Source organism: Kockovaella imperatae, assembly GCF_002102565.1.
Source record: "Kockovaella imperatae strain NRRL Y-17943 chromosome Unknown BD324scaffold_5, whole genome shotgun sequence".
Lineage (NCBI taxonomy): Eukaryota > Fungi > Basidiomycota > Tremellomycetes > Tremellales > Cuniculitremaceae > Kockovaella > Kockovaella imperatae.
This window is the reverse complement of record NW_019028945.1, coordinates 353,613-376,488: the sequence shown is the minus strand read 5'-3', so window position 1 is coordinate 376,488 and position 22,876 is coordinate 353,613. Positions and strand designations below refer to the sequence as shown.

The following is a 22,876-nucleotide window of genomic DNA, read 5'->3' as shown; positions in this document are numbered from 1 at the left end:
ATCTTCCTCACTGTGATCGCAGCGGGATTCTCCAGCGACCTCATACTTTTGAGCCTGATTTGCACGCATAATCACTACCTGACCATCGTATCTGCCACGCCGGAGCCTCCAGTTCTGACATGTCAGGCCGACGACCATCCTCACCTCAAGATGCAGATAGGCATCATGACAGAGATGAGAGGAAACACGAGCCGAGACGCTCAAGAAGTCGTAGTATGAGTCCGAGACGGGATAGAGGTGGACGTGATAGGGAAAGGTACAACGATAGAGGTGAGCTTTCTTTGTGCCGACGAGTCTTTCTCAAGCGACGAAAGACTGAAGCATACTGGATCTGATAGACCGGCGAGATCGAGATTACCCCTCTCCTGTCCGTGATAGAGACAGAGGAGACCGAGACTACAGGCGCCACGGAAGGGAGCACGATGATAGGGATCGAGGAGTACAGGATGACTACCCGTCTAGAGGTCCGAGGTCCGGAGGAGGAGAAGGGTACAGGGATGGTGGCAATGGCTATGGTAATGGGAATGGATCTGGACGAGCTGGACCCAACGGAGATTACTATGGACGAGGTGGATCCCGCGGAGGGTATGGTGGTGGTGGTGGGCGAGGAGGGGGCAATTTTGGCTACCGCGGCAGAGCGACTGCGGACGAATACATGGAGAGGGATCGACCTTTAGATAGACGAGCGATTGAAGAGGGCAGACGAAGACGTGAAGAGGAGAGAGCGAGAGGGACGACACAGCGGGAAGAAGGTAACGAAGAAGGTGAGTTCAACGAAAGCTCTGACGACAGCTGCAGTCCACAACCTCTGTCGTATGCTCTGCTCATACAATATATCTCTCAGAAACTCAAGGTGGCCCATCGCATGCATCATCCCATACCAATCGGAAGAGACTCGACGGAGAAGAAGGCGAAGAAGAGGAAGAGGAAGATGATGGAGGCTTCGCCGCCATGATGGGTTTCGGAGGCTTTGGCTCGACCAAGGTGAGTCCTACAACATGGGAGATGTACTGAAGCTTTCAGGGCAAAGAAGTCGCTGCGAATGCTGATGGAGCCGTCAAGGTCAATAAGCAGAGGACTTGGCGACAGTACATGAATCGTAGAGGAGGGTTCAACAGACCACTGGACAAGATGAAGTAGATCCAATGATGGCCGCCGGTCGCTTGCATACCGGTCACGTGATGATCAAATGACATCATTGATCATGCTTCATTCGCTGTATTTATAGATTTTATGGACCATATGGCCCACAAAGAGCTCCTCCTGAGTCACGAGTGGTTTCCCGAAAGAGGCTGCAGTCGGCTGGGGGCATCTAGAGAAAGATACTGGCGGCGGCGAAGAAGCATGCACTGTTGTACTCTGTTCTTATTCCTTGTGAACTGCGTAGTAAACACCACTCTGACCTAGAGAGAGTCATTTAGACTCTCGTTCTTTCTCACTGCGGTACCCATGTCGGACGACTCGTCAACAGACAGGCCTGTGAATGGTTACGGAGGTCAATCTGAGAGAAAGACTGAAAAGTACAATGGAAAACACCACCGCGATACAAATGTTACGGCTGGAATTGATGAAGGTCACACTGTTGGCGCTGGGCGATTGGCAGCAGTACCTTTGGAAGAGCTGATCTATCACGCCAATGAGCAGAGGAGGAAATATGATATGCACAGTATCAAGTCTGGGTGAGAAATAGTTGTTATTCTCCGCCCTTCTTTCGGGCCATGCCACCCTGTGAGTCACGCTGACCCCCCGGGCATCATCAGTGGGAAGGCACGCAATAGATGGTTCAAATTCTTTGACAATGACTTTGGACCTCAACACCCGGACAATGTCTTGATCGAGAGCAACAACCCAAATGCTCGTCTGACCCAAGCTGAGAATGAGCAAATCGCTGCCCGGGCCGAATTCGAGGCGGATAAAGCCGACGCCAGGCGCAGATTAAGAACTGCAAGTTGGGGAATGATGTTCTATCTGGTCAGTTTGAAAGCATAGCTTCATCGAGCTCGCAACACACGGCTGACACTCGCAATGTAGATCACTACGGATGTTATCGGTCCATTCAATGCTCCATACGCATTTAGCACGGTCGGCTTTGTTGGCGGTATCCTGCTATGTGCGTGGGAATAATCTCAGAGAGATTGGACTCATGCTGGCACAGATCTCACCTTTGGTGTCGCCGCCTACTACAGTTCGTTCCTGGTCTTGAACTTGTATCTGAGAGTGAGAGACATCCACTTGGACCAGTAGAGACTCTACTGATATACACAACCTCCCCAGGTCGACTCTGACCGATATCCGTGAGATCGTGGCGCTGCCACTGCCACTGCCACTGTCACTGGATCACGACTGATACTCTGACAGCGTCCAAAGCTATGGAGAGCTCATGGAATGCTTCTTCGGGGTCTGGGGCAACTACATCGTGTCGATCGTCCAAGTTGTGCAAATTCTGTTCGTCGTCGGTGAGTTTGAATTGGTCCAGCTATACCCTTGCCACGATCACTCACCCTCCCACTCAGGCTCAAATGTCATTGCCAACGCTCAAAGCATGACGGAGCTCACCCAACCTCACGGCCCTCTTTGTTTCGTTGTGTCCATCATCATCTGGACAGCTATAGGATTCATCATCTCCGTTCCATTTAGGTCGCTGGCCAAACTTTCGTTCTTGGCCTCGTTTAATGTCTTCATCAACCTTATCATCATCTTCATCTCCATGGGGTTCATCGCTCACTCAGCACCAAACTATTACAGCGCTAGTCAGGCATATGGATTTAAGCCTCCCTATGCTCCTGTCGAGCTTTCTGCCACGGGTGTGGGAGCCTTGTCGAATCAGGTGAATGGAGCGAGTGAGTGACATGCGGACGGAATCAAAGGTCCATGTACTGATCCCACTTCAGTGAACATGGTCTTTGGATGGAGTGGTAAGTGGGAGGGAGACGGCGATGATCGAGCTGTCACATGAAACGTAGACTGACGACTGATGCAGGTATCATGATATTCGTCGAATTCGTGTGTCCTGTGTCTCTTGACATGAAAGTGGACGCCCTGACACTCACATAGATGAATGAGATGCGCAAGCCGTTTGAGTTTGTCAAGTCATTCACGTTCGCCGAGATGTTGGTATTCTGCGTATATATCGTCTATGGATGCTACGTCTACGGCCTTCAAGGACAATACACTCTTCCGGTCGCGTTCCAGGGTGTTTCCAAATACTCGTGGCAGAGTGTTGGAAATGGGTAAGTTTGACCTACATCTCGTTAGAACATTCAGCTGACCAAACATCCTCTCAGTCTGTCCCTGTGGACATAGTGAGTGGTCCTACCCCGAGAGATATGGTACTTGCCTCACCACTGCGCCTCAACAGCACGATGGCTTCCGTAACGTACCTCAACATCGCCGTCAAGGTTCTCTACTGGTTCATCTTTGGCAACTTGTTCCGAGGTCCTCCTCTCATGTCGAAAATGGGCTTCATCTACTGGACTGTTGTATGTGCTGAACCCGTTATTTTGACTGGTTTCTTACCCTATACCAGCTTCAACTCGCCGCCTGGATCATTTCATTCATCATGTGAGTCTTGCGCTCCTCTGTCACCTTTTCGCTCACCCTATATTCAACTCAGCGGCACTGCCATTCCTCAAGTTCAGACCATCCAAGCCTTGGTCGGAGCCGCTTGCCTCCTCCAATTCTCTTACACCTGGCCGCCCTTGATGCAATTAGCCTACGACGTCTACGCGGACGCCTCGAAGGGTGATGGGGTCTGGCACCCACTCAACGGGCCAGCCTACAGAGACTCATGGCGATCGCTCAGTAGATGGAGACGAGGTCTCTTCACTGGGAAAGTATGGTTCAAGGCGATCAACTTTTTATACTTCCTCGCCGCATTAGCTACGTGTGGTCTAGGTATTTGGGGATCGGTAAGTCCTGCACCTCGGCGCAGAACAACATGGTTCTTTGATTGACAAAATATTTGCAGGTGTTGACTATCCAGAGCACTTTCGCGCATAGTCCAGCTACCTCGTTCGGCTGCAACGCTCCCGTGTAGTCATGCACCCAGCCTCAGCTGTTGATAATGGCTAGTTTAGTTGAATATGCTACGGTACAGCTGCCACCATGATCATCACAAAAATCTGCCACGTCGCGCGTCATCGGATGGCGGAAATGCTGAATAACTAAACCTGTTGATCTTCCAATTGTCGACCAGATGCACTCAGCAGTAGAATAGTAGTGACACTTTGGACAGTTGATGAAAGAGCCCATGGACTTGTAGTGCCATCACATCGATTAGTTTGGCTTTTGTAGTACTATCGACCCCTCAGCGTGAGAAGTGCGCAGGTCTCAGCTTCTCGGCCTCGTCGGTCACCACATTACATACCTCGCTTAATCCCCCCTCCCTCATCATGGTATCCTTATCAACCACACTCAGTGTCTTGACCCTCACTGCTTCAGTCTTGGGGGCTGGTCTCACCGGGAAGCCGTCCAAGCCAGATAGCAAGATCGCACGAAATGTGTTGGAAGGCAAATCACAAGGGTATTGTTCGGTGAGTGATCGACGTGGAGCCAAACACGATGCATCCATCTGATGCAATTCCTGTGACTATCAAGCAGCGCTGATGTCTCTGCAGCCTTCTGGCCCTATAGAGTCGACGCACTGTCTCTATGAGACTGTGGAATCCCTCAACACTGCTCTCTTTCCGAAACTTCAGAAACTCGTTCACTATCCCTTTTTCCGACATTACAAAGTCGACCTGTATAGAGAGTGCCCGTTCTGGTACGAGAATGCGTTCTGCATGAATAGAGATTGCGGTGTGGAAGCGGCGGACGAGGTGGGTGGTAGGGCTGTCCTGTCTTGACGTCAATCTGATGCCGGTGTACAGAGCGAGATACCCGAGAAATGGAGAGCGCGAGCGTTGTCTGAGGTCAGGCATTCTTCCACTACGGTGAGCACAGCGAAATAGTCACGACTACAGGCATCCGTGCACGCTGGCTGACTGATACATAGGACGGTGTGTCAGGCTGCTATTTCCGTGAACAGGACTTTTGTTACATTGAGGACGATGCGACGCAAGGTGAGAGCTGTCGGCGATTGCCATCCACCCCAAAGCTGAAAATTATGCCCTAGATGGCCAGTATATCGACCTCACGCTCAACCCTGAGCGATTTACAGGTTACGCAGGGGCTTCAGCCCATCAAGTTTGGAGAGCGATCTATGAGGAGAATTGTTTTGGACTCTCTGAAGCTGCTATGGATGCGGCTCAATCGGGATCACAACACGTCATATCTGCTTTGGCAGGTCTCAGCGCATCAGGAAATGACGCCGGAGTGGGTTTCAGCAAGCTTAGTGAAGGTTGGGGAACGGAGATGGTCAAAGGCGCTTTAAAGAATGATGATATGTGCGAGGAAAAAAAGGTGTACTACAGGGTCATTTCGGGTGAGCCATCTGCTGTGCGTGCGAAGAGGTCCTGACGCTTCACCCCCAGGTCTCCACGCATCCATCAGCATACATATCTGCCACGAGTATCTTGACCAGACGACAGGCGAATGGAGTCCGAACCTTCAATGCTTCATCAATCGCCTCGCGACTCATCCAGAACGACTCTCCAATGTGTACTTCAACGCTGTGCTTCTATTACGGGCAGTAGCGAGGGCCGGACCGTATCTGGAGAAGTACGATATCGGCACGGCTCCTAGTTTGCGATACACCGATGAAAGGAGCGTTGCTCGGCGTGCGGAGGATCATCAGGCTCGACAAACCTTGAAAGAGGTGTTGGGTCTGGCTGACGGCGAGATGGGCAAAGGGTTCGATGAGAGTGATTTCTTTGCCGGTCAGGATGCCAAGGTGGGTTTGAGGTGCATGAAGGTGTCAAATGTCGTGCTGACATTGTGAATCTAAGCTCCTGAAAGAGCAATTCAAATCGCACTTCCGAAACGTGTCTCGAATTATGGATTGCGTCGGCTGTGACAAATGTCGACTTTGGGGCAAATTGCAAGTCTCTGGATTAGGAACCGCTCTCAAGATTCTGTTCGAACTGGACGACAAGGCACTGGAGTAAGCGGGCACGGCTCATGTGAAGTCGTATATGCTGATCACCATCTAGTCCTCGGCGCAATCCTGACCTGTTGCAACGCTCCGAAGTGGTCGCCTTGTTCAACACGCTTCATCGAGTCAGCGAGAGTCTAGCGGCGGTTGAAGACTTCAGAAAGATGTACGCTGTGACTCAAGCTGAGGAAGCCAGAACATCGCGCAACCGCAAACCGAGAAGACCACTACCTGTGAGTGCTCCCGCTGTAACGCCAGCTAATTGCATATCCTTTCAGCCCCCAAAGAAGAATCTTCGCGACTACCTGTCCCCCAGTGCAGTCCTGGGCTTGGTTGTGTCTGCTTTGGAAGCTCTGCGGCGGAGTTGTCGGGGATGCCTCGAATTGTGCTGGCGTAAAATCGTTCGGGGTTTCGGATCAGATATTCTCCAGTGGTTCAGTGATCTGTTCGGCCAGGCCAGCGCCAAGGTTGATCTATGATGCATCATACCTATTCGACATCCTGGCGCCAAGAGGGCATTTTGATGATTCTTCCGGCCGAGTGGCGTGGCTCAGGTTGTTACCTTACTCTTTCGGATGATTTTCCGGCAAGTTCGGACCGGTTTGGGAGGTAACTACAAAGCCAGCTGATCGTTCAATCATTCATTCTGTTTTGAAGTCTAAACATTGTACAGCACCCGTCTTGTATCATGCCCATCGTAGAAAGAGATCTGCACGGCTGGTCGCTGGCGGGCTCTGCGAAACCTGGCGAATCACTCACATCTTTCTCCCTCAAATCCTCTTCTTCAGCCACATTCCAAGGCTTCACGTTCACCCTCTCGTTTCCTTTGGCCAATGCGTATAGAGTCTTTGTCACTGGTCCAGATAGACCTGCACCACCCCATGACAATGTCATATACAAGGGCGAACAAGATGCTGGGTGTCCGTTCACCATCCGATCCATTGACGAGCAGAAATGTCAGGCCGTCCTTGCCTTCCCCAATCAATCCCCTACGCACCTGGATGGCGCAGGTCGTGAGCGCGAACTCCATCTCGAATGGTCCGAGTCACTCCTCTTGAATGTATGGGAGACAAACCGAAATGGCAAGGTCAGATTGATCGGTGATCTCCCGGGACGTTCTTACGCCATGACGGAACACGGTATGATCCGACATTGGTGGATCGAACGAAATAACCTCCATGTGGGCCTGGGAGAACGAGCGGCTCCTCTGGACCTCACCTCGAGATCTTTCACTATGACTGGAACGGATGGTGCATGTTACGATGCATACGAAGGAGATCCATTGTACAAGCATACTCCATTCTTGATTTCGACGCCCAGGCCTGAACCTGGAGACGGACCAGAGTCCCTGCCGTCCACTTATGCCATTTATCATCCGACAAATTCAGTTGCTACGTGGGATATTGGACGATGGCATGATGATCCTTGGGGATACCACAAGACGTTCGTTCAGGACTGGGGTGGTCTTGAAGAGTGGGTTTTGGTAGGCAAGGGAGTCAAAGAGGTTGTGAGAACATTCGGGGAGCTCGTCGGCATGCCCAAGCTTGTACCGAGAGACTGGCTTGGTTACCTTGGTGAGCGGTCATACATGGAGCAATCAGACTCACAAACGCAGCATCTGGGATGGGTTTAGGAGAATCCGTCAGTGACAACTTTAATTCTCGCCGATTCTCTTGGCTGACAAGCCACAGGACAAGCCAATTGCGCAAGAGTTGCTTTCCACCTGGCCAGATCTCTGCAAGAAGCATGATATCCCTTGTTCCGCTATGCACGTGAGTGGAGAAGATTGCACACTTCTGCTTCACATTGACATCTCCTCTGCCCAGCTTTCTTCCGGTTACACTGTTGGCGAAGACGGTAACAGATACACCTTCCACATGAACACCAGGCGATACCCGGACTTCAAAGGCATGATAAAGCTCTTTCACAAAGCTGGAATCAAGATCGTGCCCAATATAAAGCCTTGTGAGTCGTCTTTATGGCTCGATGTAAGGCTCCGCTGATACACGGCGTCTTAGATATGTTGGACTCTCATGAAGCATACGACAAGCTGCATGCCGCCAATGCCTTGTTCCACGATCCTTGGACAAAGAACCCAGTCAAGACTCGTATCTGGTCCTCTGCCGTCGGTGTCACCGGTAAAGGAGGCTGGGTTGACATGACTTCTCCTGAGGGTCGGCAGTGGTGGGCCGATGGAGTTCAGAGCTTGATTGATTTGGGCTGTGATGGCATGTGGAAGTGAGTCCAACGCATTATAATCGATTCCTGGACAAATTGCTGATCGGTTCCTTTCAGCGACAATGACGAGTATCATCTCCACGACGACGCCTTCATCTGCCGGAATGACATGCCTGTGAATATGCGAAACGCCGTGAAGGGAGAAACGAACATTGGTCTGATGGGCAGAATGCTTAATGTTAGTCGCGCATCACAGAACCAACGTCTGACTCATTTTAGACCGAGATGATGGGCAAGATTAGTCATGATACACTCATTAAGAACAACCCAGATCGTCGACCGTTTATCGTCACCCGATCAGGAAACGTGGGGACGTTCAAATATGTTGCTTCGACCTGGTCAGGAGATAACGAGACGAGGTGAGTGCTGAACCCCTTTAGACTGAAGCTCGTTGAGCTAATACTCACCATAGCTGGAAAAATCTCCGAGGATCCCAAGCGATCCAATTGAATGCGGGACTCTCACTCATGCAGTCTTATGGCTCTGACATCGGAGGCTTTGGTGGGCCGTTGCCCACGCCTGAAATGTTTACTCGATGGGTCCAATTGGGAGTCACACATTCTCGATTTTGCATCCACTCGTTCAAACCGAACAAGGTGGACCCTTCGGGAGCAGGCGCCACGAATACACCCTGGATGGTGAGTAGGCCAGTATGCTCAATGGATGTCAAGCTAAATATGCGGCGCAAGTACCCTGAAGTCCTGCCTATCATTCGAGAGGCGATAAAATGGCGATACGAGTTCCTTCCATACTTGTGAGTCGGAGGCCGCCGTCTCCTTGGTCGCCATGCGTCGCTCACGGACCCCCCAGCAACTCCCTCATGTGGTCCTCTCACTTGGAAGCTGAGCCCACGAACGCTCCACTCATGTATGGAGACTTTGCCTCGGATGCGAACCTCTTCAGCGAGGAAAGCCTGAACGGCTTTGATGCCTGGATCGGAGCTGGACGCCTACTATCCGCCCCTGCCTTGTTCGAGGGTTTGCTCAGCCGTGAAGTCTACTTCCCAAAATCTTCTCCCAAGGACACGTCGCTCTACTTTGATCTACACGCGCCTTATGGATCACACGCTGCTGGCTCTCGAGCAATTGTATCAACCCCACTGGAGCACATGGGTCTGTTCGCGAGGGAAGGCAGTGTCATCCCAATTGGCAAATCCGTCAACACTGTGACTCAAACTCAAGGTCCTGCCCGAACGACACACGATGGAGTCGATGTCGTGCTCGAATCTGAAGGAGGTGTTGTAGCCCTAGACGACTGGAGAGGCGTTTTGATCTTCCCTGGTGAAGCCGGTCAATACTCTGGCGAATGGATCGAAGATGATGGAATCTCCACTAAGCCTTCTGTATCGACCATTCATGTCTCATACAGTGCCACGAAAGACAAGGTCACCGTCAAGGCTCAATGGAAGGAACATGGTTTCAAACCGCTCTGGGGAGACAAGATCCACATCATGTTGCCTTATAGAGATGAGAGAAAGGTCGAAGGCGCCGAGCAAGTCATGCGAGGCGAGCGGAAGTTGTGGTTCGTCTCTGTGAGCTGAAAGTGGCCAACGAGGCCCGTGTATGGATGAGTCTTTGTTCTGGACAAAGGGGATGTTGTCGGGCATTTCGGTCATCACAGCATCCACAAGATGCTTCAGTTACAATTCGAGCGATGCAGCGGTGACAAACGTGCTCGTACATCATGGTCAGTGAGATACCTGCATGACTCATCGCAGAATCCCTCGGAACCCTCTCGGTGACATTTTGCCGTGCAGTACCCTGATATTGCGTGCTGCATATCGAAAAATTTTATCGGCGTGCTGTTTTTAGCACTCAACCTGGTCTTGGCCGTTGCTTCGTCTGCGTCTTTATGGTCAACATGTCAAGCACCCTGATGTGCAATGCATAACAGAGGTCCCTGGAACACGAAAGGCGTCAAAGTCGGCAAGCTCGCCGTAAGCATATTGTCCCGAGAAGGCCAAGGGCTACGCAAATTGAAGCGAAAGTCGAAAAGTTTTCAAAGCGAGACCTGGTATCCCAGAATTCAGAGTCCCCAAAGAGGGCAGGCAAAACCCAATGGTCAGAAGAGACCGCATGGTGCAGACTTTAAGACGACTGATCACGCAACTTGCAAAATTGACCATACTCAAGTCGCAATACGACAGTCTGATGCTAGAGTCTCCAAATATCAAGGATGTATGAGCTATCGATTTGCTTACTCCCCTGCCACTCACACAGCTTGTCAGAGACGTCAGGAGATGGCTCAGCCGACCAAATTTGACGACATGCCCGTCGTTCCAGAGCTATCTGTAGGAACGGTGACTGATTTAGAGATCGAAGACAGGATTGATCACCTCCAACAGACCTTGCCTGAGGACGAGAAGGACAGTCACAAGAACCCCTCAGATGGCGAATCTGGCAGCATCGGCGTTAAAGAGAATGGGGATGATGATTTTGACAGCGTGATCATTCGGACTGGGGCGGACGCTTCGGAACACCTACTATCCGTAAGGGATGACGGTGATCCAGCTTTGACATTCCGAAGCATTGTGCTCGGTACGGCTGTCTCTGCATTCCAAGCAGTCATGAACCAGATTTACAACGTGAGTCCAGTCTGTAGCAGGAGATCCTAGTGTCTGACTTACCCTGTTGGATCACACAGTTTAAGCCTACTAGCGTGTCTATTGGCGGTTCATTTATCGTCTTGATCTCTTACTTCCTCGGTCGAGCTTGGGCAGCAGCATTCCCCCGAGGTGATCTCTTAGAGAAGAAGTTCCGTGAAAAGCATACCGACCACGAGCCATTGCCCCTGTATATCAAGGCCGCCAAATTCATAAACCCTTCAGATTACGGCTTGAAAGAACATGGGATCGCCTCCATCACTGCTGGAGCAGCCTCAAACGGAACAGCCGCCATCTCCGTCTTTGCGACCCAAGACCTCTTCTACCCGGGTAACACCCTCACACCGCTAACCGCCATCCTCGGTACTCTATCCATCGGGCTCTTTGGATATGGCTTGACGGGACTGTTCAGCCCCATCACTATCAACTCTCCAGAAGCAGTCTACTGGACTAACATTCCCACTTTGAGTGTCCTACAAGGTCTCCATTGGAACACGTTCAAGCAGAAGCGCATGAGAGCCTTCTGGATCGCTTTTGGTTTTATGACGCTGTACGAGGTCATTCCGGGATACATGTTTCCGTGGCTCAATTCCGTATCTATCCCTTGTCTGGCAGGTATGAATGCCACGGGTAGGGCGGCCGAAGTCATCACCAATTTGTTTGGTGGATCTTTGAGCAATGAAGGTCTTGGATTCTTGAGCTTTTCATTCGACTGGCAATACGTGAGCGAGACTTGTCAGAGAAGAGAAAGATACACGCTAATGCTGTAACAGATCACCAGTTCCGCCACTTCATTGCCTCTGATCATGCAAGTGGGTATCATCTTTCAATTGCATGCCTAGCTTGCTCATTGACCCCTCAGGCAAACCAAGCGGTCGGTATCATCATCGCGTACATTGCCATGTCTGCTGTCTACTATGGCAACGCATGGGGCGCCAAAGCGCTCCCGTTCATGTCGACTTCACTTCGACATGCCAACGGGACGCTTTATCATTCCTCTGCGGTCTTTGTCGACGGACAACTGGACCTCGATGCCTTGGAATCATATGGTCTGCCACATCTGGCTGGAACGTACGTCTGGGCCTCTATGATCGGCACTGCTGCTGTGAGTTATCTCGTGAACACTTATCGATACCCTTACTCACACATCAATGACAGATTGGCGCTCTCATTGGTCACTGCTTCTTCTTCTGGGGTGGCAATATTGTCAATCTCTTGAAGACTCTGCGTCGAGGGGAATCACCCGATCGCCACTTTGAAGCGATGCGGAAATACAAGTCCGTTCCGTGGTATTGGTTCTCCGGTCTTCTTGTCCTGTCATTCGTATTCGGCCTAGCAGTAGTCCTCAAGGATAGCATCGGTTTGACTGCTGGGGCATATGTCATCGCATTGATCATCGGTACGATCATTGCGCCATTTGTGAGTTACATGACAAGGTGACAACGGGAATGCTTCTGACCTACACGGCAGAGCACGATTCTGTACTCTCGGTTCGGTAGTGGAGTCGCTACAAACCAGTTGATGAAAATGTTGGCCGGTATCATCATTCCTGGCCGACCCCTTGGCAACCTCTACTTTACAGCTTGGTCTCATAGTGTTATCGCGCAGAGTCTCAACTTGGCCGGCGATATGAAGTTGGGAGTTTATCGTGAGCGTCCTTCGTCCATTCATCATTTGTGTGCTCATTCCATCGAAGTGAAGATCCCCCAGCGAACCATGTTCTTGACTCAGATCTGGGGAACTGTTTTTGGAGCTTTCATCAATTACGCCGTCATGATCTCCATTGTCAATTCTCGACGAGAGTTGCTGTTGAATCCCAACGGAGATTACGCCTGGAGTGGTCAAGCATTCCAGTCCCTAAACAACCAAGCTACCACATGGGCATTGGCAAAGTACTTGTACTCTGCTGGCGATCCCTACGTCCTCGTTCCAGTCGGACTCGCGATCGGTTTTGGTCTCGTCATGATCCACCGAGGGGTTTATCAATTCTTACCGCGAATCAGAGATTTCGATATCCGAGATATCAATGTCCCCATTATCGTCATGTACTCTGGTTGGATGGGATACAATCAAACTCAGACATCGCCCATCATTTCGACCTTGTTGGCTGGATTCATCGTCCAGTACTATCTTCGCAATTATCGACCGAGAATTTTCAAGAACTACTCGTACCTCGTCACTGCGGGCTTGGACGGGGGAAGTTTACTCTGCATGTTCATCCTCTCTTTCGCAGTCTTTGGAGCCGCGGGCTCACAGCATCCTTTCCCGAGCTGGTGGGGCAATCCAGCTGATGGTTATCCGGATCACTGCCCGATAGCGCAGTAGTGACGATAGACGCGAGACTCACGGGGAATGAATCACAATATATACATTAGCAAGCGTAGGACGTGCGGGCCCATCGCCGTACAGCCAAGTGACCGTTGTCAATCGGGCATCACATACATCCAAGTGACAATCCGGCTCCACTCTGCATAACCATGCTGAGGAACCTTCTGACAGCGAGTGCCCAGTTGCCCAGCTTCAGCGCCAACAAATCCTAGTCTGCCGCCACATTCGAGGCGTGTGATTTTTCGGCCACACTCGAACATGACTTTGTGGTCATTACAGACAGCTTTCAGGCTTTCACCAGCCCGTGAAGCCATCCTCCGCCTGCTTATCTCATTTGCGTCGTTGTGCTCTATGCTCCGGTCGGGCAATAAGGATGGTGGAGAAGGCCCTGCAGCAGCTCACTGTTGACGACACGGCACAGCACTCTGCCATCATACTTGAGCATGAGAAACAGCTGGAACGTTCAGATGGCAAAGAGACAGACTCAGAGGATCAAGGTGATGGAGCGACACTGGCCTTAGCAGGTACAAGCAAGTCTAAGAAGAAGAAAAAGAAGAAGAAATCGGCAGCCAAGAAAAGCTCGACGGGGATCGTGAGCCCTCCCGATTGGCATCAAGGATGAGCTTTAATACCTTTTTTTTAGGCTGTCAATCCGTTGCTCAATGCTTTTCCAGATGAACTTGGAGCTCCTGAGCAAGAGGACAGTGAAGTCAGGATCGCACGAGATGCTGAGCTGTTAGAAGAGACTAGGACGGTTAAGGCGAATCCGATGCTTCTGCTGGAGGTGAGACGACCCCCCTAGAAGGGCGAGGAGCTGAAGTAACAGTCTTCCCCAGCGGAGCTGGATATCCTGTGGACACCGTCATGTCGCTCTTTAGAGCTGCTTACACCTCGCTTGCGCCTGCGTCAATGCCAGTTAGGAGACCTGAAGATGATCACCAAGATCAAAACAGAGCCGATAGTCAACCGGACGCAATTGTGAGCTTCGCTTCGCTCCGCATCGAGTCCACGGCGTGACAAAACGTCAATACAGAGCTAACAAGATGCAGATATGGCCAGCCTCATATGTCATGGATCAAAACTGGCTTCCTGACCCGATACATAAGGTCCAGGTGCGTCCTCAGCCTTGTCGCTTGTGTGAAGGCCTCTCACGTCGTGACTAGTATTCCCCAGATCAGCGACAAGGAAAATAATGGTTGGAAGACCGACTACATCTTTGCCATCACTCTCCGGTATCCCTCCGCTCTCGAGATCGGTCCGCCAAAAGGCGTCATGCTGAGAAATAGATTGCTCGAGACTGACAAAGCGGGATACGTCGGTGAGCGCCTACAAACTCTCAGTACTCAAATCCGGGGAAAGCTGACAGTCGTCCTCAGGTAATTTTGGTCTCGAGTTACATATCGAGAAGCCGGGCATCGTTGGAATGCGCCGGAAGGGCAAGGTCCTGACTCATCCTACTTTCGCCGAGATGGACGCTGCTCGCGTATACGGCTCACTATTTTACGAAATCCATCCGCAGCTCTGGGGCAAGGGATTGATATCAGAGGCATTCACTGAAGTCCTTAGATTCGCGATAGAGGAGTGTGGATGTCCACTAGTCATCGTGAGACGACAGTCATGATGTCTCTCTCGTTTAGCTGACGCTGCGACTCAGGCAGATCCGACGAGCGGTAATGACGCATCTATCAAGCTGTGCCTAAAAAATGGCATGACTTACAAGAGCACGACGAGGGACAACCCATACAACAAGCCTCAGTTGATCCACGAGATCAAGCGTGAGGAATGGTTCAAAAGGAACAGAGGTACAAAGCCCGTGGATCGATGGGGTGGCAAGCCAGTGTGCAGGTGGTACGTTCAAATTGTCCAGGTCTGACATTTCCTCGCTTATGACTCGCCTGACTAGGTGTATGAATCCCCGCTTGTCGTCACAGACCATTCGCTGCCAGTTTTGCGATTGGGCCAGGTACTGCTCTAGAGAATGTCAAAAAGCCGACTGGGTCTACATCCGGGGCCATCGGGCGGAATGTGCGGGCAGAAATTGAGCTGTAGTTCTTCCAGGGATGCTGCTTAGATAATAGAGAGTCCGACAGAGTCAAGTTTGTAGCAGTAAGTCTTGTCATTTGCATACAACCAACTGTACTCTATTTTAATGTAATTTGGCAATAAGATCCCTCTACAGCGCGTGGTCAGCTTGAACACCGACAGATCCTCTCACTCACCAGTAATGGGGCCACTTGCTTCCTTGTCGCCTTAGCATTGCCCTGTTTCCAAACCCTGGCAACGCGAAACGAGGTGTCTAGCTCGCCGTCTTTACTGAATAGTGCGGACGTCTTGTCCCACGACTTGAGCTCAATCTCTACACTTCCCTCCAGACCTAACGTCAGGTCTTGAACCATCCTCTTGGCAGTATTGGCGTCCTTTACCGCCCCTCCAGTCCGCACGACCAGCAGCAGTTCCCTGCGGTGCTTGCCGTTCTTGTTGTTGTACGATGTCAGGACACCTTCGATGTCGAGATTTTTCTGGATCATTTCCTCGTCCACGCCCTGTAGAAGCCTGTTCCATCCACCATCACGTTCGAGCCAGGGTTTGAGCCCGAGAGGAACAGTCGACACTCCAACTTGTAGTATAGGAAAGTCACTAGACGCACTTGGAAGAGTATATTGCTTGTAATCTCTCAGGAGAAGATCGTTGGTTGACATGTCTGAGACATTGAATTTGGCGTCTTGGAGCTGCGTCGTCAAAGCTGCAATGGGTGACGCTTCGTTCAGGGTTTCTGCTGCCGTCTCTGACGAGCTTGAGGAGCTGGCCAAAGTTGACAGCGGGTACAAGAACGCAGCTGCGTCTGTATCGTTTTGAGTGGCTTTACCACCCGCTTTCAGACCCGCCGTGTCGATGAGGATGGCACTCAACAGGAACGTCGGGAGCTCCGGAGGAATGGGGGAGCCTGCCGGTCCAGCCGGTGAAGAAGATGACTTTGTCCACCATGGCTCAAAGTGACGAGTAACGAGAGAAGCGCAACTTCCAGTAGGTACGACAATCTCTCGGATGAGGGCTGAAGAATGTTGATGCTCGTCCTCGTGGTGGTCTATGATAGCCACGACGGGGTCTGTCAGATCAGGATGACTGAAAGCGGGGAGCAGTCGATTATGGTCGACCAGCGCGAATTTAGCGCCGAGCCTCACGAGGGTAGAGGGGTCCGGGATGGATTCTAGGTGAAAGAGGGTAGACAGCGGTATGCGAGCATTTTGGAATGCTAAGAGGTTCTCTGGTCTTAAGCGCATGAGGGAAGAGGGAGTGAGATTGAGAGGTATAGATCGTTCAGCTTTCAGCGTCTGCGAAAGGTAGGCGAATCCAATGGACGATGCTAGCGAGTCAAGGTCTGAACGGGTCGTAAGCTCAGGGGGGATTTGAAGACGATACACCAGACTCACCTCCAGCTTCATTACCCATGGCTATCGTCCAGCCATTCAAGTTGCTCTTGCGTAGATCATCCATGAACGCCTCCTTTTGGCTCTGTAGGAATCCAGCAAATCTCCCAGCACCAGCTTCTGCACTCGCCGGATCAACATTGCCAGATTCACCTCCAGCTCCATTGAGGATATGCGACGCCTCTCCCATCGTCTCAACAGACTCGAATCCTGCTCTAGAAGGGGCTGGTATGGAAGAGCAGGACAGAAGCCTATGACCTGAAGTTGAGATTCGCTGAAGGGAGAACGGGAGGCAAGGTCGAGAATAGGACGAAGAGAGAAAGGTTATGAGACTCAGTGTGAGCAAACCAACAGGGACAAGGAGGGCAAGAAGTAAGGAGAGAGTGACGATCCGAGGAGCCTTTTTAGGAAACAGTCGCTGATACCTGTGTCCTTGGTGCCGGCTGGTCATACAGGTTGGAGGACCGGGTAAGTACTAAGAGAGACGTCTCATGGCCAAGCACCACACCGAAATCATTGACCGGAAATTTAGGGGCGCAATTATGGCGGCAATCTTTTATCACTGCACTCTATCTGAGAGACAGGCGGTCACCCCCCGCGACACCGTTGATGGCCATGCCACACCGTCATGACATTGATTGACAGTATAAGGCTTTAACATACGAGGGGTCTAAGCGCCGTTGGTCGCCTCCGCAAGATGCTTCTTCTTCTTTCGCCTCCTCTTCTTGGCAGGCTCCTCCCCGACACCAACCCCGGTCTCCGTCCCATGTTTCTCAGTCATTGTACTGACGTTCTCTTGACCTTTGCTCGCACTCGCGGGCCCGTCTGCTTCCTCACCATCCGCACCCCTCGCCCTCTTCCTCTCATTCTTCCCCATTCGCTTGCCCTTGCGCTTGCGGTCTCCAGAGACAGGGACGAGGTCGGCACCCGAGCCCCTGGACGCCTTGTTGACATCACCCTCTTGTGGAGCAGCCTCTTCACCCCATTTACGATCCTTCAGATTCTGCTGCAGGTCTCTGATTCGCCTGTCCATCCCTATACCAGCTCTTCCAAAGCCTTTTCGCTGACGGTAGGGTGCGAGGTGTTTCATGCCCGCGATAGCGTTTAGCTCGGCATCGGTTGCGAGGAGCATTTCGACTGGTGTTAAACCAAAGTCTAGTGGAACAGAACGGGTGTACTTGAAGCGTGTGGGCATGTCACCAATCTAAGAGAAGAAATTCTGCGTTAGGTGCCGGAGATAATGCAGAGGACCGACTCACCATGTCTTCGTGGTCAAGTGCACGGTAATCCTCCATCGCCTCTTTGACCCTCTCAGCCCTCTGCGCCACTGACAACTCCTCCTGGGGTTCCTCTCTGTGTTTCTGTTTTGCCTTGTCCTTGCCTTTCTTCTTCTTCTTGACTGGTTCGATGTCGATGAAATCGGCATCCTGGCATAAGAGTTTCAGGGAAAGAAATGTACGAAAGAGGATGTACACACCATATTGATGGGACCATCCTCCATCTCGTCATCGCCATTGCCATCGTTCATTCCTGCATCTGAACCATCGTCTGGCAAATCGTTCTCTGCGTACTCCATATCGTCATCGTCGTCCCAAGCAGGCTTGACGTCGTCCTGGTTCTCGTCAGCTGCTTCTGGGATCCGTTGTTCGACACGACCAACCTCATCCTCAGCCTCCGCGAGCATATTTCCAATAACTCTCTCCCACTCGTCCTCGTCAAAATCTCCCTCCAAGACCCTCTCCACTTCTTCCCAGTTAACACGGCCTCCAAGCTCCTTTTTGAGCTCCCCCAGCTGAGTCTCCATCTCTCGCCTCTTTTCACCTTTCTTTCGCCGCGTTTTCTCCTCCGCGGCCGCCCTCTCAGCTTCCTTCCTCTCCTCTCTAGCGGCACGTTTCAGCTTGCGACTGTCGTCGGTCCGTCGAACAAGGGTATCGATGTTTCGAGGATGTGTATGGATGGTCTCGGCACCACTTAAGAAGCGTTGGCGTTAGCCGCGTCCCGCATCTAGATTGATTCGACTCACGGTTCCTCGTATCGAAAATTGTAGGCGCTTTCAAACTCTTCCGCCTTATCGTCAAACTCATCTTCCTCCAGCACACCCCACGGCTGAGAGGGTCCAGCTTCAGCATTTCGAGGCTCGTCTTCCGCGGCGTCGTCATGCAAGTCTGCTTCGGCATTCGCCACAACCTCATCGTAAGTGGGTACATGTCGATCTGAGCGGTCGATCCAGCCTCGATTCAGAATGTAGCTGAAGCGAGAGAGTTATGACCCGTTGACGAGCTAGCTGTATGACTCACTCCATCAAGAAGTTTTCGTCGGCCTCCTGCTTCGATTGCTTTGTCTTCTTAGATGTCTTCTTTCGTTTCGCTTCCTCCTGAGATTTGTTCACCAACGTTTGATCCACAACCGAATCGTCCTCGCTTTGCGCAGGTTCGGGATTCGGTTTGTCTTCTTGCAAGCCCAAGAGCTTCCTCACTTCATCCTCTCCGCCCCCCATCTCCAGAAGGAACTGCCTGTACTCTTTCGCTTCCTTCTCCTCGTCCGCGTCTGTCTTGGGTCGCTCTGTAAAGTCGAATTCGTCCTCATCATCTCCCTCATCGTTAAGCGATTTGAAAGCCTCGATGGCGTCTTGTCGAATTTTCCGTTGAGACTCGACGTACGTCGCCGGCTGGCCAGCGGTATCGTCGTTCTCCAGTTCGGCTAGCAGTTCAGCTCTACGATGCTCAGTGACAGTGACTGGCTGAAGTGGTATCAGCCTCGGATCTCCAATCGAAGATGAAAACAACAAACCTTGCTCTTAGCCTCTCGTTTCATTTTTTCGAGTCCTCCAAGACTTTTGACCCTTTCTTCGGCCTCTCTCAGCGCCTCAGCCATGACATCCTCCTGCTCGTAGACCCCTCTACCAGAGCGAATCTTCTTCAAGGTCTGGAGGATAGCAGCGTCCATAGCTGGTGTGAGCTCGTCGCCTTCCTCATCTTCCGTGACATCTTCCGATGATGAAGCAGACTCTTCGCCGCTGTCTTCACTGTCGTCAACGTCGACATTGCGTCGAGACACTGGTACCGGCACTTCAACTCTCGTCGAGCTCGGGATGAAGGGTTGCGGCTTGTAGGCCTTGCCTTTTGAACCTAAACAGTGAAATGAGCAATCATATCCTTGAAGCCCTTTTTTAGATGTCACTGACCTTTGGCCATGCTCAGATGCGCCAGAGTCGTCGCCCCCAAAGTCAACGTTCAAGTACTGAGCATCACTGTCTGTCTGCAGGTCATTCGGACCTTTGTGTCATTTCAAAATTTTGCTTCCGTTCATCGTTCATCCGTCGGGTGGTTTCGTGGAAAAGGCCTGAAATTTCGCGACATTGATCGCCATCATCATCATCCTCGACTTTGTGTGTAGCGAGGCCATCGATCAAGGCCAGAGCTGCACTTTGGCCAGGGTAGTCAGGTAGCTTATCCCTCTCTCTTGTGCTCGCCATGATTCCTCGATCCGCGCGCAGCGCAGCGTGCGCTGCTCGACTTCGTTTGCACCGATCTTCAACTCCTCCCAATCAACCCTCTCCTCATCATCGATGTCTACATTCGTCTGACCGTGGGGCGGCTGCCCAGACAGCATGGGCTGAAGCCACAGAGTCTGCACATTCGGTTCTCACCCCACCTTCTCCTTCGATGCCGAAGTCTGCATACGACCCCTTATCTGCCATTACCGAGGAGCTATCACATTTGAAATCCTCCCTCTTCAAGCTGCTGGGCTCGTCTCATCCTAGTCTCGACACTGTCGCCAAATATTACTTTCAAGCTGAAGGGAAGCATATCCGACCGCTCCTTGTACTGCTCATGGCGCAAGCGACGAACGGACTCGGAGGGCGATCCTGGCAAAAAGCTAGAGAAGATAACTGGAGGAGAGGGGTAGATGATTCGTTGACATCTCAAGGCGGGGTTCTAAACGACTGGAACCCAGAGTCCATGGGTCCCGAACCTGAAGGCAGCATGGTTTTTGCAGAGCCATTCCGATTGCCTAGCGCTTCCACTTCGACCACTTCGACCTCCACGAGCTCTGCCTCATCACATCATCCTCATGTTCGGTCACTACATCATCAACCACATATGGCTCAATCGTCCTCGTCAATAGATCCAATAGACACGATAGAAACCTCCGATCGACCTGAAATTCTCCCCACTCAAAGACGTCTCGCTAGTATCACTGAAATGATTCACGTCGCATCTCTGCTGCACGACGACGTCATTGACTCCTCACCCTTGCGCCGGGGCACACCAAGTGCACCGAATGCGTTCGGCAACAAGCTCTCGATCCTCTCTGGCGATTTTCTCCTGGGTAGAGCATCTGTTGCTCTTGCCAGACTTGGCTCCAGAGAGGTCGTTGAGCTACTGGCAACGGTTATCGCCAACCTAGTTGAAGGCGAAGTCATGCAGCTGAAAGCTACAACCGAGCCTGAAGAAGCTCCCACCAAGAAAGGATTCGAGGAGTACATGAGGAAGACCTATCTCAAAACTGCCAGTCTGATGGCAAAGTCGGCTAGAGCCGCAGTTATCCTTGGAGGCTGTGGAGGACGGGACGGAGAGTGGGTGAAAGACGTCGCGTACGGCTATGGTAGAAATCTAGGCATTGCCTTCCAGGTGAGTTGGACAATCATAATGAAGGAGTTTAAACGACTGAAGAGACTTGCTTTCAGCTCGTCGACGATGCTCTTGACTTCAACCCTGCAGCTGCGATGGGCAAACCAGGTCTAGGGGCAGATTTATCTCTTGGTCTAGCCACTGCTCCTGCACTCTTCGCATGGGAGACTCAACCGGATCTTGGACCCCTGATACGCCGGCGATTCTCGGAGCCTGGCGATGTCGAACACGCTCGTCAGCTCGTGAGCCAGAGCGATGGTATCGAAAGGACGATCGACCTGGCTAGAATGTTCGCTCGGGAGGCCAAGACTCTCGTTGGCATGTTGCCAGAGACTAAGGCTCGCGAAGCTCTTATTGGACTGGCTGATAAAGCTGTGGAGCGGCTCAAGTGATAGGCGGATCATCTTGCATGGATCACAGTGCTTCTCAGGAGCGAGTAGAACATCTTGTGATGTTTATGGTTGCAGTATTCTCCTCCAGGGTGGCCTTCAGCTTACGCTACGAATACATGTGACACCACCTGGCAGTCTTTGCGAAAAGCCTGCAGTGTGAGAACTTGTAACGATTACGTCGTCATTCTCACGCCCCTAGCCGATGCAGGCCGTGAACCCAGATCCTTTCTCGGTTCTGCCAGCTCTTGCGTCCTTCCTTACATGTCCTCGCGACCCCCAATGCAACCCCGCCCTACATAATGTGGTTGTAAGACAGAACGCCCCTCCTGAATTCCACACATTGACCACTCGCTCGCAAAATACTTAGAAGAACATCTGTACAGCGAACGGTACTGTACAGCTTCTGTAACCAAGCAAAACTCAGTCGGCCTGTTTTGAAAGGCACTGTCAAACCTGCTCTCCAGGCGCGAGTTTCTCTCAGGAAGTGTACTGACCACTGCTCGTCTGACTGTTCGAACCCTCTAGCGTACACCCCCGCTGCATTTACCTCGGCATCCGTCCTTCACACAGACCTGATGGGGCACACTGAAAATGACGGCTCGTCAAACGTCAAGGCTCAAGAAGAACCGGCGTGGCCATTTGAGTCTGGTACAGGCCATTCGGGCGACTGCGATTCTGACCAGGAGACTTTTGACACAGACCCTGGCTCAAGGAGTGATGTGGAACCCCGCACGCAGATCACAAACTACCAGGCCTTGCCCTTGAAGGATCGCGAAAAGCTTCTGGATTCCATCTGGACAGTTCTGTCAACCCGCAATGGGCCTGACACCGTAGAAGACAGGGAGAGCCTTTTAACAGTGTATCAAAATTTGAACGAGATCACAAAACGGTTGACGTCGGATTTCAAGACATCGACCCCAAACCGTCAGCCCGAAGTCTATCAAGAGCAGCTAGGATATATTGACGAGATTGGGAAACGATTGAGGAACCGTGCTGATTTTGCCAAAAACTACAGCGTCAACGCAGAGCCAATTTATGACAAGGCACAAGAGGCTCTATCCTTAGCCATGGTCCTTCACAAGTGAGTCCCGACATTTAGTAGGTGGTTTCTTCATATCCTGACTTGGAATGTTTCTCTGCAAGGCGCGATGAGGATCGGGATACATTGGGTCAATATCAGTCGGCGATCGAAAGGGATCTCGAAAGCCGTTGGAAGGCGATAC

General features: G+C 51.6%; 9 protein-coding genes across 9 annotated transcripts; 7 read left to right on the top strand and 2 right to left on the bottom strand.

The window, feature by feature from the left end:
* Positions 1-119: 119 nt before the first annotated feature.
* BD324DRAFT_650232 (hypothetical protein) lies at positions 120-1,140 on the top strand (the record flags this gene model as incomplete). The annotated part of the gene is made up of 4 exons (XM_022018117.1): positions 120-270; positions 339-764; positions 845-984; positions 1,024-1,140. The coding sequence occupies 4 exons, from the start codon at positions 120-122 to the stop codon at positions 1,138-1,140; spliced, it is 834 nt and encodes a 277-aa protein (XP_021871663.1).
* A 214-nt stretch (positions 1,141-1,354) lies between these two features.
* On the top strand, positions 1,355-4,153 carry BD324DRAFT_390940 (transmembrane amino acid transporter protein-domain-containing protein). The gene is made up of 15 exons (XM_022012661.1): positions 1,355-1,679; positions 1,761-1,971; positions 2,032-2,110; positions 2,156-2,217; positions 2,275-2,294; positions 2,359-2,456; positions 2,514-2,840; positions 2,892-2,915; positions 2,981-3,003; positions 3,055-3,230; positions 3,285-3,302; positions 3,359-3,479; positions 3,527-3,561; positions 3,614-3,908; positions 3,968-4,153. Exons 1-15 carry the CDS (start codon positions 1,450-1,452, stop codon positions 4,034-4,036), a joined length of 1,788 nt encoding a protein of 595 aa, XP_021871662.1. The 5' UTR covers positions 1,355-1,449; the 3' UTR covers positions 4,037-4,153.
* Position 4,154: 1 nt separating this feature from the next.
* Positions 4,155-6,531, top strand: BD324DRAFT_390935 (endoplasmic reticulum Oxidoreductin 1-domain-containing protein). Its single transcript, XM_022012660.1, has 9 exons — positions 4,155-4,532; positions 4,617-4,817; positions 4,869-4,931; positions 4,994-5,060; positions 5,114-5,422; positions 5,472-5,830; positions 5,886-6,040; positions 6,090-6,264; positions 6,310-6,531. The coding sequence occupies exons 1-9, from the start codon at positions 4,392-4,394 to the stop codon at positions 6,508-6,510; spliced, it is 1,671 nt and encodes a 556-aa protein (XP_021871661.1). The 5' UTR covers positions 4,155-4,391; the 3' UTR covers positions 6,511-6,531.
* A 188-nt stretch (positions 6,532-6,719) lies between these two features.
* Positions 6,720-9,809, top strand: BD324DRAFT_579127 (glycosyl hydrolases family 31-domain-containing protein; the record flags this gene model as incomplete). The annotated part of the gene is made up of 10 exons (XM_022013359.1): positions 6,720-7,605; positions 7,647-7,672; positions 7,723-7,803; positions 7,858-7,996; positions 8,050-8,269; positions 8,327-8,447; positions 8,489-8,628; positions 8,682-8,907; positions 8,959-9,023; positions 9,080-9,809. The coding sequence occupies 10 exons, from the start codon at positions 6,720-6,722 to the stop codon at positions 9,807-9,809; spliced, it is 2,634 nt and encodes an 877-aa protein (XP_021871660.1).
* Positions 9,810-10,535: 726 nt separating this feature from the next.
* BD324DRAFT_579078 (OPT oligopeptide transporter) lies at positions 10,536-13,196 on the top strand (the record flags this gene model as incomplete). Its single annotated transcript, XM_022013355.1, has 7 exons — positions 10,536-10,853; positions 10,913-11,593; positions 11,645-11,683; positions 11,734-11,976; positions 12,030-12,290; positions 12,342-12,519; positions 12,568-13,196. 7 exons carry the CDS (start codon positions 10,536-10,538, stop codon positions 13,194-13,196), a joined length of 2,349 nt encoding a protein of 782 aa, XP_021871659.1.
* Positions 13,197-13,478: 282 nt separating this feature from the next.
* On the top strand, positions 13,479-15,307 carry BD324DRAFT_656022 (hypothetical protein). Its single transcript, XM_022018833.1, has 8 exons — positions 13,479-13,791; positions 13,843-13,983; positions 14,026-14,177; positions 14,249-14,311; positions 14,363-14,517; positions 14,576-14,802; positions 14,854-15,047; positions 15,103-15,307. The coding sequence occupies exons 1-8, from the start codon at positions 13,573-13,575 to the stop codon at positions 15,239-15,241; spliced, it is 1,290 nt and encodes a 429-aa protein (XP_021871658.1). The 5' UTR covers positions 13,479-13,572; the 3' UTR covers positions 15,242-15,307.
* Positions 15,308-15,345: 38 nt separating this feature from the next.
* BD324DRAFT_641818 (hypothetical protein) lies at positions 15,346-17,078 on the bottom strand (the record flags this gene model as incomplete). The annotated part of the gene is made up of 3 exons (XM_022017449.1): positions 15,346-15,372; positions 15,419-16,578; positions 16,631-17,078. The coding sequence occupies 3 exons, from the start codon at positions 17,076-17,078 to the stop codon at positions 15,346-15,348; spliced, it is 1,635 nt and encodes a 544-aa protein (XP_021871657.1).
* Positions 17,079-17,171: 93 nt separating this feature from the next.
* On the bottom strand, positions 17,172-19,869 carry BD324DRAFT_622820 (hypothetical protein). Its single transcript, XM_022015519.1, has 8 exons — positions 19,812-19,869; positions 19,418-19,755; positions 18,925-19,367; positions 18,651-18,875; positions 18,288-18,597; positions 18,105-18,239; positions 17,887-18,054; positions 17,172-17,831 (listed from the first exon to the last, which is right to left on the bottom strand). Exons 1-8 carry the CDS (start codon positions 19,819-19,821, stop codon positions 17,298-17,300), a joined length of 2,163 nt encoding a protein of 720 aa, XP_021871656.1. The 5' UTR covers positions 19,822-19,869; the 3' UTR covers positions 17,172-17,297.
* A 423-nt stretch (positions 19,870-20,292) lies between these two features.
* BD324DRAFT_579213 (isoprenoid synthase domain-containing protein) lies at positions 20,293-21,653 on the top strand (the record flags this gene model as incomplete). The annotated part of the gene is made up of 2 exons (XM_022013364.1): positions 20,293-21,261; positions 21,318-21,653. 2 exons carry the CDS (start codon positions 20,293-20,295, stop codon positions 21,651-21,653), a joined length of 1,305 nt encoding a protein of 434 aa, XP_021871655.1.
* Between the last annotated feature and the right edge of the window lie 1,223 nt (positions 21,654-22,876).